This window comes from Erythrolamprus reginae, chromosome 2 (genome assembly GCF_031021105.1).
Source record: "Erythrolamprus reginae isolate rEryReg1 chromosome 2, rEryReg1.hap1, whole genome shotgun sequence".
Taxonomy (NCBI): Eukaryota; Metazoa; Chordata; class Lepidosauria; order Squamata; family Dipsadidae; genus Erythrolamprus; species Erythrolamprus reginae.
In genome coordinates this window covers 35071613-35089818 of record NC_091951.1, presented here as the reverse complement: position 1 = coordinate 35089818, position 18206 = coordinate 35071613, and the positions used below count along the sequence as shown (strand labels likewise).

The 18206-nt window shown below is 44.0% G+C and overlaps 1 protein-coding gene across 1 annotated transcript; it reads left to right on the top strand.

The window, feature by feature from the left end:
• The first annotated feature begins 548 nt into the window (after positions 1-548).
• On the top strand, positions 549-14251 carry LOC139159330 (vomeronasal type-2 receptor 26-like). The gene is made up of 5 exons (XM_070736652.1): positions 549-734; positions 2915-3751; positions 6648-6875; positions 12692-12818; positions 13350-14251. Exons 1-5 carry the CDS (start codon positions 549-551, stop codon positions 14249-14251), a joined length of 2280 nt encoding a protein of 759 aa, XP_070592753.1.
• The last annotated feature ends 3955 nt before the right edge of the window (positions 14252-18206 follow it).

Genomic DNA, 18206 nt, shown 5'->3' with positions numbered 1-18206 from the left:
AATATAGTGTATATTGTTTAGAAGACTCATTCTTGCTTTGTTTGACTTTAGAAGTAGATACCATATTTTTCGGTGTACAAGATGCATATTTTTACTTCAAAAAGGTGCGTCAAAAATGAGTGTATCTTATACACCAAACGGCAGTCGGCAGTGGCGTTGGCTGCCCCCGAGGCCACCCAGCAGTACTCGGCTGGAGGCTGGCGGTTCAGCCCCAGGGATGAGTGGGGTTCATGGCAGCAGCTTTGAAGAAATGGGCGGGCATCCCCTCAACTCATCCAGCCGGCAGAGGAGCCACGGGGCAGCTTCAATCATCCGGCGGGATGGGGTTGGCTCCATCAGCCCCTACCCCCACAGCCAAAGCTGCTTCAGCTCGGGAATTCTGGAACTAGCATCCTCTGCTTGGAGCACCTTTGGCTGACTGCTGTGCCCTCCCAAAGGTGCCCCCGAAGGCTGGAGATTGGGGTAGGGGCTGATGGAGCTGAGCCTTATCTGCTGGGATAATCAAAGCTGCCCTGCAGGCTCCTCTGCTGGCTGGATGAGTTGAGGGGATGCCTGCTCGTTTCTCCGAATTTGCTGCCGCGCACCTCATCTCACCTGCCTGCCTGGTGGTGGGCGTTCCTCCCGGGGTCCCTTCCGGCACCACCCCCAGTTCAGATGCCCACCTCAGCAGCCCAGGATCCATGCACAAGGCTGAAAGACAATGCCCCCCTCAGGAGCAGCCTTGGCACGAGCAGGTAGAACAAGATGGCTTACTTTACCCAGCAAGGAAAAGAGGCAGGGTGGTGCTGGAGGAGGAGGGGGAGGAGGAGGAGCTGTGGCCATAGCCACAGGTTACTCTCCCTTTACCTGCCAGGCTGGCCTGGGATCTCTCCTGACCCCTGGGGCTGTGTCCCGTTTTATTTCCCTGAAGTTTTGGAGCAGAGAGGGGAGCCATTATTTCTCTGCAACCACCCATTCCTCTCCCCACTTTCTTGCCCTTTTTGGCCTGTGGCAACATTTTCCAATTTCGGCAAGCAGCATGTGTGTGTGTGCAGCTCACTTTTCTTCCCACATGAAATAGTTTTCCAAGAAGGGCAAGAAAGAAAAAATTGATATTATTAACAATAATATATGCTCCCAATAATAACCAATTTGAATTTTATTAAAAAATGCATGAAAAAGTAATAGACCTGGGATATGAAAATATTTGCATAATTGGGGATTGTAATGCAATTGTAGACCACACATTAGATTATAATGTGTCTGAGTACTGAGTACATATACAGCTGGTGTTGTCTGTGGGGGTCAATGCCCCCCCTCCCTGAACAATGGACGGACAGATACAGTAGTCTATAGGAGGAAATGCCCACAGACACTCGGTCTTGTCTGGGTTGGGCTTGAGTCTGTTGGCTCTCATCCACACCCTTACAGCTTCCAGGCACTGGCACATCACATCCACTGCTTCACTGAATATATAGGTCTTGGCATATTTCCGTGTAAAGTTGATAGACTCTAACTAATCAGGATGTTTCAATACAGCCAACCAACTCGCTTGTAGCAGCTGAGAAACCACTCCACACCCACCCAGTAGTATTTATAGAGGGATGGCAGCTCAGATCATGCTTTGTTCGCCCAAGCACAAAGGTGAAAACAACAGCCTGAGGATGACAAATAGGACATTGTCAAAAAGTCGCCAGGAGCCTATCAACCTTACACAAGAAAAGACCCAAATATGTCAAGACACCTATATACCTATACCCATGAAAATCTACACTTTTGGCTTTGTGCTCAGGCAAACAAAAGCTTTCGGCCATGTAGTCCATGTGGTCATGATGGTTTGGACATGATTTCACAACTAACAACAACAACAAAGAGTTTATATAGAAATATTTGAAATCAATTATAAGAATGAAGGCAATGAAATAATATACTAATATTAAATTATTGCTGGGGGAGATATAACAAAAAATATTTCAAGCCCAATATATCAAAAACTCAAATAAGCAGTTATCATCTATGAGAAATTAATGTTTATCTGTTTAAAATAATATTCCATGAGTATACATTCCAGTATTAGAGAGGCTGCCAAAAAGAAGAGGAGGTCAATTTATTTTCCAAAGCACCAGATTGAAGGACAAGAAACTATGGATGGAAACTAATAAAGGAAGGAAGCAACCTGGAATTAAGGCTTTGAGGACAATTAGCCATCAGAACAGCATGCCTTCAGAATTTGTTGGTGCTTCATCACTGGGTTATTTTTAATGGACAGTCTCTTGGCTGAAATGGTATTGGGTCTCCTGTTTGAGCAGCGGGTTGAACTAGGGCAGGGGTGTCACTCAATTTCATTGAGAGCTGCATCAGAGTTGTGTTTGACCTTGGGGAAAGGCATGGCCAAGGTGGGCATGGCCAGCATGACATCACTTGTGTCAGGGCACCTGTGGTGACCCAAATGCTCTGCTAGTGCTCTACCATATATGGCCCTCTTTAGTGCCATTTTTGCTAGCAGAGGCACCATGGGATGATCTTTTGCTATTTCCAGGGGGACCCCACAGGCCTGATCTAAGCACTCCATAGGCTAGATCTGCTCCCTGGGCCTTGAGTTTGATACCCCTGGACTAGGGTCTCCTGTGTGAGCAGGTAGTTTGAGTAGAAGGATTTCCAGCTCTATTCTGATGGACTAATTGACTAATTGACTGAGTGGATGGGTAACCCACACAGTTATAATGGGACCAGAAGGGTGTGCTCTATGAGGACCACCGATGGACATCACCCACAGATAATTCAGAGCATACAAGAAAACAGGACAGAAAATCAAGGGAAATAGCAAAATTCATGCAGTTATAGTTTGATAATTGAGGAAAGGTCCATAGATATTCCATCTGACTTTTAACATTAAAACTGGCACAAACTACCAATACCTTTTCTTTTATCTTAGATCAACTATAGTGTCATCAACCAGTTGGCTGAGCAAAATCATCGTTTTCCCTTTTCATATCGGATGACCCCAAACCAAGAACCTCCTTACTTAGCAATTGTCAAGCTGCTCCTACAGTTCCAATGGACGTGGATTGGCCTCCTTTTTCAGGACAATGAAAAAGGAGGAAAATTCAAAAGACGCTTGGAAGTTCTAACCCTGAAAAATGGGATTTGCATTGTCCTCTCAGGAACCATCCCAGAAGCAAATATGCAGACAAGCGCTGGAGAAACTCTCGTGCAGGAAAAAAGAAAAATGTTCTATTCTCTTATCATGAGTCAAATAAAAATTATAGTATGCCAACTCGATTCTCAGGCCTCAGGAATGTTAGCATTAGCACTACAACAAATTGATATGACTAATAAATCCATTATGGGAAGGGTGTGGATTGCAACAACTTTGACAGCATTAAGTGTAGGCATTTTTAACCTCTGTGTTGATCTCCAAAACAAATATGCTTTGCTTTCCTTCCTCATCCAGACAAATAGAAGGAGTCAGTATTATGACTTTAATTCTTATGCATCTATGATCCTATTGTATGGAAAGGAAGCATTTCAATGTTCTTATCCAAGTCCCATGTTATCTAAGAAAGTTTGGAAAAAATGCAGAGAAAGGGAGAATTGGGAATTCCCACCCCATGATGTGATTGCAAGAATCCTGTCTCAGGATTTCTCCAATATTTCCCAAATAATTCAAATTGTGGCCAGAGTCCTCAGTGCTGCCTCTTCCTCCCAATGGAGTAAGAGGAGAATGCAAGTTGGAGACCATCAACTACCCCAGGTTGTACAACCGTGGCAGGTAAGTCTTCTCCTTTGAGGTCCTTTTATTTATTAGATTTGTATGGTTCTATTGATTTTCCCCTTCCAATTCCTTTATATTAAATTAGATCTATTGAGGGATGAGATATTCCAAGAGCAGTTGCCAAGTTTTTGGTATTTGAGAGTGAGTGTCAACCCTGAAACAAAGAAACAAAGAAGGAAAGAAGGAAAGAAGGAAAGAAGGAAAGAAGGAAAGAAGGAAAGAAAGAAAGAAAGAAGACAAATGACCATAATTGAACCTAACATTTTGGTTGCTAAGCAAGAGTGTGGTTAAGTGAATTTCACCACATTTTACAAGTTAGCCACACCCACCTGGTCACCTAACCAAACCACGCCCACCTGAAGCCATGCCCACCTGGCATCCAAACCATAACCACAAAATAAGCCAAGCCCACAGAACTGGTTGGGGAAATTTTCACATTTCACCCCTGATCAAGTCAGTAGAGCTCCAAAACCAATAGTGGTGCAAGGAGAAATACATTATAAGTTAAAAAGAAGTCCTAGAAAAGCTACGGAACATTTAGAGTCAGTTTTCACTAGCCTATGCCTATATGATATGTCCAATATAACTGATATTTGAGGATCCTGCTTGCCTTAGAGTCCTGTTTACTATGGGTGTGTTACTTGAAACCCTGACAATGAGTTAGAGAGGATAGAGAGAAATCTTCCAAAGTTAAACAATCTGTGCTAGTGCTTTTGTGACAAAAATAGCTCTCTGATGACAAAGTAATTTTCAAAATTAAGCAAGCATCAGAATATTCCAGCAATACTCAACCCTTTATTTTGATCACAAAGTGATCTAGTCTCCAAGTTAAGGAGTTCAGCTGGATTGTTTGTTCAGTATTAAAATCAGACTTTGTTGGTTAAAAGTTTCTAATATAGCAACAAGATATAAATCGAAGCATCTCCTGGCGGCAACAAAAGGTTCATCCGTACATCTGCTGAAATAATGGATATGCTCCCACAACTATTATTTCAAAGTGATAACATGGAATTTTGTTACCTTCCTAGCCCAAAGTTAAACTCCGCTAACTTCTTCTTGTTCAGGGCTGATAGTAATATTTATTCTCCATCTTCTCCAATAAAAGTTTTCCCACATCTGCAAATGGTCTTGTCTCAGATGGACTGCTCCAGGTTTGTCTGGGTTTTGGTGATCCTCTAGTGAAGATTCTGTGTGGTTCAGGGAACCCCAGAAATCCCACTCCTGACTGGCACTGCCCCTTCCCTCCAATCCCACCCAACCCATCACTCCCACTCCAACACATCCCTCCCAGGAGTGTCCAAGTGGGCTGTTTTAGATGTCTGGTAAGTGCAGGGTCAATATGGAAGCTCAGGCTCATGGTCAGTGTGGAGGGTGGGAAATGGGCATCTCTAAAACTCTGGGAGGCTGCAAATGGGCCTATTTCTGCCCTCTAGAGAGCCTCCAAAGCCTGATGAGGGTGAAAAAATCCCCCGCCCATGATACAGGAGGCTGATGCAGGGGCATGGTGGACCACCCCTGAGTGTAACCCTGGCTAAATCAATATCCTTCAGATGCTGAATCAATCTAAAACAATCTGAATCAATGTCCGCCATGTCCATGCTCACCCACGAGTGGTGGTGGGGCGAGCAGGGCGAACTTTGGCTGGACAAGCAAGGTGAGCAGTGGCAGGGTGACCAGGGCAAGTGGTGGTGGGGTGAGTGGGGGTGAGTGGTGGCAGTTACCTTATTTAGAAACATAGAAGACTGACGGCAGAAAAAGACCTCATGGTCCATCTAGTCTGCCCTTATACTATTTCCTGTATTTTATCTTACAATGGATATATGTTTATCCCAGGGATGTTTAAATTCAGTTATTGTGGATTTACCAACCACGTCTGCTGGAAGTTTGTTCCAAGGGTCTACTACTCTTTCAGTAAAATAATATTTTCTCATGTTGCCTTTGATCTTTCCCCCAAATAACTTCAGATTGTGTCCCCTTGTTCTTGTGTTCACTTTCCTATTAAAAACACTTCCCTCCTGAACCTTATTTAACCCTTTAACATATTTAAATGTTTCGATCATGTCCCCCCTTTTCCTTCTGTCCTCCAGACTATACAGATTGAGTTCATTAAGTCTTTCCTGATACGTTTTATACTTAAGACCTTCCACCATTCTTGTAGCCTGTCTTTGGACCCGTTCAATTTTGTCAATATCTTTTTGTAGGTGAGGTCTCCAGAACTGAACACAGTACTCCAAATGTGGTCTCACCAGCGCTCTTTAGAAGGGGATCACAATCTCCCTCTTCCTGCTTGTTATACCTCTAGCTATGCAGCCAAGTATCCTTCTTGCTTTTCCTACCGCCCGACCACAGTGCTCACCCATTTTGAGACTGTCAGAAATCACTACCCCTAAATCCTTCTCTTCTGAAGTTTTTGCTAACACAGAACTGCCAATGCAATACTCAGATTGAGGATTCCTTTTCCCCAAGTGCATTATTTTACATTTGGAAACATTAAACTGCAGTTTCTAATGCTTGGCCTATTTTGGCCTAGTTCTGGGCCTTTTTGCTTCTGCATTTGCACAGAAGCGAAAAACCCCAGAACTCTCACAGTACACATTCTTATGCGAACTTCAGCTTCTGTGCACATACAGAAGCTGGCTCCCATGCCAGGCACATGGGCGCACACATGGGCATGCCCCTAGTTCATTCCAGTAGCGGCAGGACTGATGGTCCGCCCCTGAGCGTAACCCTGGCTATGTCAATATCCTTCAGATGCTGAATCAATCTCTTTCAGACTGTAGTGGTTTTTTGAAGAGGTTGAATTATTCAGAATACCTCCACTCCAGAATAATAGTAAGAAAAACACTGAACAAAGGCTCAAATTGTAATGTTTTTTTAAAATGTTTGTATGCAGCTTCATAAGTTCCTGAGAAACTTCCAACATCACAATATTTCCAGAGATGGGATTTCCATTGATGAAAATGGAATTCCTGTTAGTGACTTTGATATCATGCACTGGACATCAATTAGGAATGAATCATATGCCGGGATGAAAATTGGGAATGTAGAAATACAAGCCTCCTCAGAGGTCAAGATTTCTGTCAATCAAAGTGCCATCCAATGGCCAACTTCATTTAACAAAGTACTTGAGACTGCTTGAATTTTGTTCTATTTGTCTCCACATGTTGAATTTTTCCAGCTGTGTAATTATTGAGGCCAATTGAGGTAACTTAAAACCTCATTAATTGATTAAATATCATATTACCTTAGAAGTTTTACAATAATCTATCACACATTGGAACCTGATGCATTGTATTGTGGGATTTGCAGTTTACAATATTAAACTGGAATATGTTGCCATAATTTATAGTACATAAAATTATCTTGTTTTCAGTAAGAGAAAATCCTGAATGTCTATGGAGATTCTCAGTCATCCAGGACATTGTTGTGCCAAAGGAGCTTTTTCAAAAGGCACCTGGACTTGGTTTTCCCTAGAAGATGTTGAAATAAACCCAGAGGCAGGGTTAGGTGAGAACGGTACCTTTATTCAGCTCAGAAAAGGTAAGTGACTTTCAGCTAGTACCGTCTGCTTTGCCTGGGAGAAACCGCTCCTTTAATACATTTGCGGTTCCCGCCAAAGCAAGAGCAGCCGCGTCTGAGCCAATCAGGAGCGACTCTTCCTGATTCTAGCTCAGACAGCGCTTTAACAAGGAACAAACTATTTACAGAGATACAAGGTAGCCATTACAGGATACAACACCCCTCCCTCCTTAGTTTGGATACATCCATCACGAAAGCCATGTGACGAAGTCGTCCAATCTGCCGGGTCTCCGCGAGGCTCGCTCCGACCTGCGCAGTTCAGTTGCGTCCTCGCTGCCGACGGTGGAGGTCGGCTCGCTGTTGCTCCCCCGGCGCGGCTGGGGCCTGTTTTGGGCTCCAGCCTGCTGATCTGGCCTGGAAGGCACAACGCTGGCTTCGGAGGAGGAAGATGGTTCGGCGTCGCTGGAGGATTCTCTCTGACCCGATAAGTCCATTTGAATGTCTAGTAAATCGGGTTGCGTGTTAAAGTCTGTTGACATGGGAGAGTCTGTGTCATCGGTTTGCTCCAGGGAGTTTTCTATGTGTTTCCTTACATGGTCAATGTGCCTCTTCCACATTCGACCATCCTCCAATTTTACAATATATGTTTTAGGAGCAGTTTGTTTAACAATAATTCCCTTCATCCAGTTTACACCCCCATCAAAAAATTTTACAAACACATTTTGTCCCAAATACATTTGTCTTTCAGGGTTTACATGCATTGGTTTATTTGTACAAAACCTTGGGTGTAATCTATCTAGTGGGGACCTTAGTTTCCTTCCCATTAGTAACTCAGCAGGGCTTACGTGCGTGTGAGTGTTTGGGGTAATGTGCTGGGTTAGCAAAAACTGGTCCAAATTTTGTTGTACATCTCCAGGGCCTGATCTGCGCAAGGCTTCCTTTGCCACACAAACGTAGCGTTCTGCCAAACCATTAGCCCAGGGCGAGTAAGGCGAGATGAGTGGGTGTCTGACTCTAAGACTATCTAAGAACAATTCAAACTGCCTGGCCGTTAATTGTGGCCCATTGTCAGACACTAGGATATCAGGGCAACCATGGGTAGCAAACAGCCTGCGCAGCACCTTGATGGTGGCACTTGTGGTTATGTTGTTCATTGCTATGATTTCCACCCATTTGGAAAATGCATCCACTACTATTAAGAAGTATTGTGACCCCACTGGCCCTGAAAAATCAATATGGACCCTGGACCATGGCCTGGCAGGTTGCTCCCACTCTGCTGGAGTTGTTTTGGGGGGGTTAGGCCAAGATTCTTGGCATGGGTCACATTTGGCTACCCAGTTTTCAATATCAGCATCCAAACCTGGCCACCATAAGTGCCCTCTGGCTAGGCCCTTCATCCTGACAATCCCAGGATGGCCCACATGTAACATTTCGAGTACTTTTACCCTTAGGCTTTTAGGAATGATCACTCTATCCCCCCACAACAGACAACCTTTTACATATGACAATTCAAGTCTTTTGGTTTTGAAGTCACACAATTCAGGTTTCACAGAGTCATTTTGCCATCCCTTAAGTACACAATTTACCACCTGTTTTAGGATTGGATCTTGCTGCGTGTGTGCAGCCACCTCCCTTGCAGTAGTTAGTGGGTTTTCTTCGAGCTCTATCATTAAGACATCAGCAGATGGGGCAGGGTCCTCCACTAACTCTGCCATGGGGCACCTACTGAGGCCATCTGCGTGGTTGATGGTTTTACCCCTTTTATGGATGAGCTCATACTGGTATCCTGAGAGGAAAAGGGCCCATCTGATTAATCTTGGGGACATAAATGGAGGAGTAGGCTTGTTGGGGGCTAAAAGACCCAATAAAGGCTTGTGGTCGGTAACCAATTCAAAACTTCTTCCAAAAAGGTAATTATGAAACTTCTTCACCCCTGCCACTAAAGCTGGAGCCTCCTTATCTAGTTGGCTATAATTTCTTTCAGTATTGGTCATCGTTCTGGAAAAGAAAGCAATTGGGGCCTCTGTTTTGTTAGGCAAAACGTGAGCCAAAACTCCTCCCACGCTGTACGGGGAAGCGTCGCACGTAAGCCTGATAGGTAGAGAAGTACTATACTGGACTACCACACTTTTAGAAGTTAATAATTGTTTAATTTGTACAAAGGCTTCATGTTCAGTTCTCCCCCATGTCCAAGGGGTTTCTTTCTGGAGCAAGCGGTGTAGAGGCTCTGCTGCTGTTGCCTTCTGTTTTAAAAAAATGGAGTAAAAATTAAGAAGGCCTAAAAAAGCTTGCAATTCAGTCTTATTTTGTGGCTCTGGGGCTTCTCTAATGGCTCTCAGTTTCTCAGTCGTGGGGTGGATACCTTCCTTATCGATTTTATAACCTAGGAATTCTACACTGTTGGTTCCCCAGACGCATTTATCAGGCTTAATTCTCAACCCTTTGTCCTGAAGTCTCTGAAGTACTTCCCTTATCCTTTTGTTGAGCTGTTCTTGGTTTTCCCCTGCAATTAAGATGTCATCAAAATAGGGAATGGCCCCTTTAATCCCTGATAACAATCGTTCCATTATGCTTTGGAATATCCCTGGGGCTATGCTTACTCCAAACTGTAATCTGGTACATTTAAAGGCACCCCTGTGGGTCACAATTGTTTGCGCGTTTGCTGTCGGTTCATCGACAGGTAACTGTTGATAAGCTTGCGCGAGATCGATCTTTGCAAACCTTTTCCCTTCCCCCAGGGAGTGCAGGAGTTGTTGTACCACCGGAATGGGGTAAGGGTGGTGTTGGAGGGCCTTATTTAGCGTGGATTTATAGTCAGCGCAGACTCTTAAGGAGCCATCCGGTTTTAGAGGCGTGACTATGGGTGTTTCCCATGGTCCCTGCTCCACAGGAACTAAAATGCCTTGGCTTATGAGCTTATCCAGCTGCAGGTCAAGTTTGGGAAAGAGCGGAAGGGGTACCCTGCGAGGTTTGAGCCGGACAGGCGGGACCTTGGGGTCAATAGAAAACGAGATAGGGGGCCCTTTATACGATCCCAGGGTGGGGCTAAACACTTCAGGGAACTCTTGTAAAAAGTTAGGCATGCTATCAGAGTTAACATTACAAATACCAGAAATTTCAATTCCCAAAGGTTCCATCCAAGCCAACCCCAGGAGAGAGTGCTTAGCCCCTGTAACAACAATCATAGGCAGGGTACATTTAACATTCTTAAACACGATAGGTACATTCACTTTGCCCAGAACAGAGATTATCCCCCCTTGAAAAACTCTAATTACCAATGAGGTTTGCAATAGCTCAGATTTAGATAGGCTAGGCATGTACAATTTAAGCTTTTCCCACGGCATAATGGTGTATTTAGACCCTGTGTCAAGCTCCATAGAACATGGCTTGTTGTTTAGAAGTAATGAAATAACAATTTTGCCCCCATTTTTTGTTGCCGTGGTATTCACGGAAAATTGAGTGTTACCTCTTGAGTAGTCGTGGTTAGCGGCTGAGTAGTTCTTTCAGCCCGAAAAATGGAAAGGTCGGTTTTCTTGCGGTTGAGGTGTTTGATTCTGGGGTCGTTGATGGCGCGGAGTGGAGAAGGTTTCCTCCGGTGCAGATGTTCTGCAGGCTTCGGCGATGTGGCCGCGTCGGTTGCAGCGGCGGCATATGGCGTCCCGAAAGGGGCATCGTTGGCGCTGATGGTTTCCTCGGCAGCCGGCGCAGGGGGCGACGGGGTGAGGAAATCTGTGTTGTCTCGGCTGGTCTTGCAGCAGGAAACAGCTGTCCTCATTGCGAGCTGGTGGGCTGAGGTCGTCTGGGTCCTCGGCGCGGGAAAACGTGGAGTCTATCTTGGCAATGACTTCTTTCCTTTCGTGATCCATCAGCTCTTTAGCAGCGGCGTCGGCGACCTCTGCGGTTTGTGCTAGCTTAATCACTGTTTGTAGGGTCGGTTCGTCTTCGGTGAGGAGTTTGTTCCTGACCGAGGCGTTTCTCATGCCAAAGACTAAGGCATCGGTGAGGCGAGCTTCCGGGTTGTCAAACTTGCATTTCGCAAGCACCGTTCGAAGTCGCGTTGCAAATTGGTTGATTGATTCCGCTTCACGCTGAGCCATTCTGGAGAACTGGTGCCGGAAAACCATGGCTGGTTTTGTTGGCTTGAAATGGCTCACGAGCTTGGCTTGCAGGACGTCCCAAGCGACGGATCTTGCTGGCAGCGGGTCGGTGAGAGTCTGGGCGAGGGCGCGGATTTCTGGACCGCAGTAGTTTAGGAAGATGGCCCGTCTCCGATCGGCGTCGGCGTCCCGTATTCCTGCTGCCTCGAGGAAGATCTCGAAGTTGGCTAAGTAGTCGTCCCAGGAAGTCTTCTCGGGATCGAAGAACTCAGGAGCCCGGCCGATTTGGAGGTTGTTCATGTTGCACGCGAGGTTTTTTTTCGTCCATCGTCGCCAGTGAAATAAACCCAGAGGCAGGGTTAGGTGAGAACGGTACCTTTATTCAGCTCAGAAAAGGTAAGTGACTTTCAGCTAGTACCGTCTGCTTTGCCTGGGAGAAACCGCTCCTTTAATACATTTGCGGTTCCCGCCAAAGCAAGAGCAGCCGCGTCTAAGCCAATCAGGAGCGACTTCCTGATTCTAGCTCAGACAGCGCTTTAACAAGGAACAAACTATTTACAGAGATACAAGGTAGCCATTACAGGATACAACAGATGTTTCATTTCATTTCTCTCTGAAAAGACTGCATCCTAAACAGGATATAGATTCAGCAGTTGAAAAATGTTCCACACCTATTTGCATTATTCATTTGAACCTGAGGACAAAGATAAACTTCCAAATGGTCACAACAACTTTCAGAAAGACTGCTAACAACCAGGTGACTACAAGGAATATAAATCCTTCTATACTCCACCATTCAGTCAGAACTGAAAAAGCTTCTGGAATAAGAGGTGAAATGTCTTCAAAGGAAAACAAAGATCAATTGTTTTTTTTAAAAAGCTCCTTTCAGAGAAAATCCAGAATCTGAAAGGTTTAGCACACTGAATTGCATTTGAAAAATATCACTAAGAATGTGGTGAGGAAAATGAAAGCAGGTAAAAAAGTCATTTGTATATGATTATACAATGATCAGTTATAGGAGAGCCAATTTATTTATTAATTTGAGTTATATGCTGTCCTCTCCTGGGGGCAGAGGTGGGCTGCTGCCTGGACTGGGGGGGAGGAGGAAACGCAGTGGGGTAGCGACAATTGAGCTCCAGAGCACCCAATTTGCACTGAAAGATGTTGAAAGAAAATGCAGGGCGTCTTGCATAAGCCATGCTCACAGTAGGGTAGTAAACAATTTGGTAGCCCTTCACTGCCTGAGGGACTCATGCTGATGATCTCAGCAAATCCTTCTAATTTATATATCACCCTGACTAATCTTTCTGTTTATGTTTAGATGGTGCCTTATTCAAGATGTACAGAAAGTTGCTCCCTAGGTTATGCCAAGCTTGTGAGACAGGGAGCCCCAGTTTGCTGCTACGACTGTTATCTGTGTGTGGAAGGAACATTCTCTGGACAGGAAGGTAGAGTAGGTGGCTCCAAAAAAAAAAAAATCAGGATAAAGTCTCTTGCTACCGGGGCTCTTTGAAATCAACTCCCATCCAATGTCCACACTGCTCCCACCCTGCTGGTTTTTCATAAGGCCATGAAGACCTGGCTGTGCCGGCAAGCTTCGCGACCCTAAATTAATATCTACTGACCACCTGTATGAATATGACTTTGAATGAATGAGATGAGCGTATGTTGTTGAGCCGCTATTACAAGTTTTAACAAAGGTTTTAGATTTCTTGACTTCTTTATTATTGTTTTGTAACTCTATATGTAATTTTATATTGTTGTAAGCCACCCTGAGTCCTTCGGAATTGGGTAGCATAGAAGTCAAATTAAATGAATGAATGAACGAACAAAGGAACGAACGAAGGAACGAACAAACAAACCAACAAACAAACAAATGAACAAATAAATTTCCTTCAAAATGAAGTAATGGATTTCTGATGCAGTTTTCATGCTTCTTCAGTTGCAGAAAGAAATACACGCTAACCATTTTTTCTCAGATGCAGCCCATTGTGACAAGTGTCCAGATGATCAGTATTCCAATAAGAAGAGAGATCAGTGTGTCCCCAGAAGTATAAGCTTCTTGTCCTATGAAGAATTGTTGGGGCTCATCCTGGCTTTCTTTGCCCTTGCTTTGTCACTAACCACCACTTTTATTCTGGGAATCTTCATGAAATACCGAGACACTCCCATAGTCAAAGCCAACAACTGTGAACTCACCTACATCCTCCTGATTTCACTCTTGCTTGCTTTATTGACCTCCCTTCTATTCATCGGTCGCCCCGTGAAATTGACCTGTCTGCTTCAACAAACCATATTCAGTATTGTTTTCTCAGTTGCTGTGTCTTCCTTGCTGGCCAAAACTGTAATGGTGGTGGTGGCATTTCTTGCCACAAAGCCAGGCAGCAGCATGAAGAAATGGCTGCGGAAGAGTCTGGCCAACTCTATTGTTTTATCCTGCTCTGGTATTCAAGTAGGCATATGTATGATATGGCTGGGATTCTTTCCTCCATTCCCAGATTCTGACTTTCATTCCCAACCGGAACATATCCTGCTGCAGTGCAATGAAGGCTCTGTCACCATGTTCTACACTGCTCTTGGCTACATGGGTTTTTTGGCTGCCATCTGTTTCTTGATGGCATTTCTGGCTCGAAATCTGCCAGGGGCCTTCAATGAAGCCAAACTGATCACCTTCAGCATGTTGGTTTTTTGTAGTGTTTGGATCTCCTTTGTTCCCACATATCTGAGCACCAAAGGGAAATACATGGTAGCCGTACAGATCTTCTCCATCCTGGCCTCCTGCCTTGGTTTACTTGGCTGCATCTTTATCCCCAAGTGCTACATTATTATCCTGAGACCTGCCGTGAACACCAAAGAACATCTAATGCTAAAAAAACTTTAAGGTTCCTTTTGTTTATATCTGGTTTTGTATAGATTACATTCAGTATACAATCACATACTTTGAAGTAATGTTTTATGTACTGTAGCTTACCTTTATACATTCAGTGTGAAAAATTGAGTAGTAAAGTTGCTAAAACAACTCAAACTATTTGAATGAATCATATCCTTCAATTGTCACAATCTGAATTCTTATTAAATCATAACCATCATCAATGACATTAATAAAGTTTCTGAAACTAGGTGAGATAAACTGTTACCTGGAGTGTTTGATATCATTTTAGAACAAATTAAAGACATGTGACTGGCATAAGGTGGCCAACTTGAATCAATCATGTCAAGGGGTGAGTTAGGGTTAGGATTCCTGGCCTCTCCTTGCCTCAAAGTAATACAATTTCCCTAGCTATTTACTATTATTGAACATCCAAAATATACCTTTTAATTCTATGTATATATGCCATATGTATACATACATATTACACCCAGGCACACAAAAATATACATTATCTACTATATAAAGTGTATGTACACACATGCATACAGAGCTCTTCTAAAATTATACACATTCAACCTCATTTACTGCAATAGGAGAAACATACCTAGAGTCCATAAGTGAGAAAAAAGGGGGAAAAAATCAATTTTTTTCTACTGGTTCTGTATACCTGACCAAAATTATTCTACTGGTTCTATGTACCTGATTGTACCCATAACAGCCCATCACTGGGTGTTTCTTTTAAAACCATTCAGCAGTTTCAGTTGAACTAGAATGCAATTATTCAGCTGTTGGTGGGTCAAAGGGATTCTGTGCTGACTTCCTTTGGTCCTTATTAGCTTCTAAATGAAGTTCAAAGTGTTGGTTATAATCTTTAAAGCCATATAAGAGAAACTGGTATTGTTGCAAAAGACTGCTATTGCCCTCCAATGCTGTCGCTGGTCTACCCCATACCCTCACTGCTGTCCCCTGTCTCCAATGGTAGCCCCCCAGCCCATCCCTATTGCTACTGCCACACTGTCCCTGGTGCCATCCTGGGCATTTTGCTTCTTATTGGCAATACTGAACAATACTAGACTCTTTTCACAATGGGCTGCATTTGAGATACCCAACCAGCCCACAAATCCCATTCTGTCCTCTCTGCCACCTCCACACTGACACCCTGGCCCCATGAACATCCTGCCCTCAATGCTGCCAATTCCTTGCCCCCCGACACTGATGCTGCAGACACTGCAGGACAGACTAGGACCACCTGTAAACGCTAAAATGCCCAGGTCCTGATGAAATATCATTACATTCCCACAGTCTAAGTAAGACTAACCCACTTTAACTTCCACTGGCCTGATCTGGTGGCAACAACTGTTCTCCATGTATGGAAGGAACAATTTCCATCCAAGAAGGTGGAGCAATGAAAAGATACTATTCAAATCCATATCAGGATTTGTTTAACCTCAGAGGCTGTCATAGACTTCCATGTTCTAAGGGAACTTACATTGCTATTAATTTGCCCATTTCTTTCTCCCACAAAGTGCCCTAGAAGCCAGACATTCCTGAGCATGGAAATCAGATATTTGCAATGATTAGTGCAGCAGAAAATTCAATCAATCATTTAAGAAAACACCAGGCAGTATGACAATGAGATAACCTTTAAAATAAATCTTAAGGTTATATCTATACTACACTACAAAATTGAGGGATTTGTGAGTTGCTTGGGTTTCTCAGATGCAGCCCATTGTGAAAAGAGTCAAGATGTTCTGTATTGCCAATAAGAAGCAAAATAAATATACAGTGGTACCTCAAGATACGAACCCCTCGTCTTAGGAACAACTCGTGATACGAACCCGGGGTTCAGAAAAATTTTGCCTCTTCTTACGAACTTTTTTCGAGTTACGAACCGGAGACTGCTGGGAAGCCGCACGGCTGTTTTAAAAGGTAACAGCCGGGCGGCGGGGCTTCCCAGAAGCCTCCCGAACGCCGGTTCGTAACTCGAACAAAGTTCGTAAGAAGAGGCAAAATTTTGCTGAACCCCGGGTTCGGTTCGGGAGGTTGCTGGGAAGCCCCCCAGGCCGGCTGCGACCTTTTAAAACAGCCGTGACGCTTCGCAGCTGTCTCCCGAAGCCGAACGCAGAAGTTTGGCTTTAGCGTTCGGCTTCAGGAGACAGCTGCGAAGCGGCGCGGGTGTTTTAAAAGGTCGCAGCCGGCCTGGGGGGCTTGCCAGCACCACCCCGAACCCCGAACCCGGGTTCGGGGGGGTGCTGGCAAGCCCCCCAGGCTGGCTGCGACCTTTTAAAAGAGCCGCGCCACTTCCCATCTGTCTCCTGAAGCTGAACGCTAAAGCCGAACTTCCGGGTTCGGCTTCAGGAGACAGCTGTGAAGCGGCGCGGGTGTTTTAAAAGGTCGCAGCCGGCCTGGGGGGCTTGCCAGCACCCCCCGAACCCCGAACCCGGGTTCGGGGGGGTGCTGGGAAGCCCCCCAGGCCGGCTGTCACTTTTTAAAACAGCCGGAAAGCCGGTTTTTTGCGGGGGGGGGGGGGTTTGGTTGCACGGATTAATTGACTTTACATTGTTTCCTATGGGAAACAATGTTTCGTCTTACGAACCTTTCGTCTTACGAACCTCCTCCTTGCACCAATTAAGTTCGTATCATGAGGTATTACTGTATCTCTAAAATTATAATTTTCTTATTTTATACATAAATTCTGGGTATCATCCTGACACTCTTTGTTATTGCTTTATTTTTAACCATAACTACTGCTTTTATTCTGAAAATTTTCATTAAGTACTGAGAAACTCACAAAGACAAAGACAACAATCAGAAACTGAACGACATCCTCCTGGTTTCACTCCTGCTTTCTTTTTTGACCTCACTTCTATTTATTGGTTTCTTTCAACAAACCATTTTCAGTATTGTTTTTCCATTACTGTGACTTCCTTGCTGGCCAAGACTGCAATGGTGGTGGTAGTCTTCCTAAGTACAGAGTCTAACACAATATGAGACTGAAAGTCCATTGTAGTAGAGATTTTGTCATGCCACTCATGGTTTTCTATCAGTGTTTGGTGACACCTGTATTCAAACCTGGTGAAAGCCTCAGAGCCCAGAGCTCACCATTGGATTTTGTCAGGAGCCACAGCTGGCCCAAATCTTTGGAGACTACACCTTTGAAATTAGAGCTTCAGATTAATGTTCATCCTTGAAGCAACTGATTGTCGAGGCAATATATGTAACTAATTAATTTATACAGTAATCCCTCACTACATCACGGTTCATCTTTGGCAGATTTGCTACATCATGGATTTTCAAAGGGGGCTTAAATCCATTAAATCCATTGAAAATTTTAAATCCATTAAAAATTAATAAAATTCTTCTACAGTACTACTGTACTCTATTAAAGAAACTGGTAGGATATCACATGTAGTTCCAGCTGAGAATCATTATAGAATGACTGTTTAATGCAAAGGGTGGGTTTCAAAAGTCCAAATACTTGTTAAGTGCATAAAAAAATATCTTTCCTCTACTTCCCGGAAATTCGTTTTTCACAGGTGGTCTTGGAACGCATCCCCTGCAAAAAATAAGGGATTACTGTACTCCATTAAAATGTCTTGGAGAATGTACTGGAGGGAGGCCTCACGTGCACATTTAGCAGAAGGAGTCATAGCTTTGCATCATATAGCATTGGCTATATGATGCAAAGCTTTGTGTAGCCCTTCACCTACAGCCATTATGGTATTGTACTGAAATTATGGTATTGTACTGAAATAGTATCGTCTCCTGGTTCCCTACTAGATACCTTATGTAAGAGACAACAAATATCTCCACATCGTGAAGAAGTCAGTAACAAGCTATTTTTCAGATTAATACCCATGGGAATTTTGACTAGAATTTCTTTGTAACTGTCGTACATACATATCTATCTATCTATCTATCTATCTATCTATCTATCTATCTATCTATCTATCTATCTATCTAT

Excerpts from the sequence above, each read along its gene's own strand:
- LOC139159330 (XM_070736652.1), top strand. The coding sequence starts at position 549 with ATGCCTGCTCGTTTCTCCGAATTTGCTGCCGCGCACCTCATCTCACCT. Across the intron at positions 735-2,914 it reads AGCAGCCTTGGCACGAGCAG|ATCAACTATAGTGTCATCAA; the intron begins GTAGAACAAGAT and ends CTTTTATCTTAG. Across the intron at positions 3,752-6,647 it reads AGGTTGTACAACCGTGGCAG|CTTCATAAGTTCCTGAGAAA; the intron begins GTAAGTCTTCTC and ends GTTTGTATGCAG.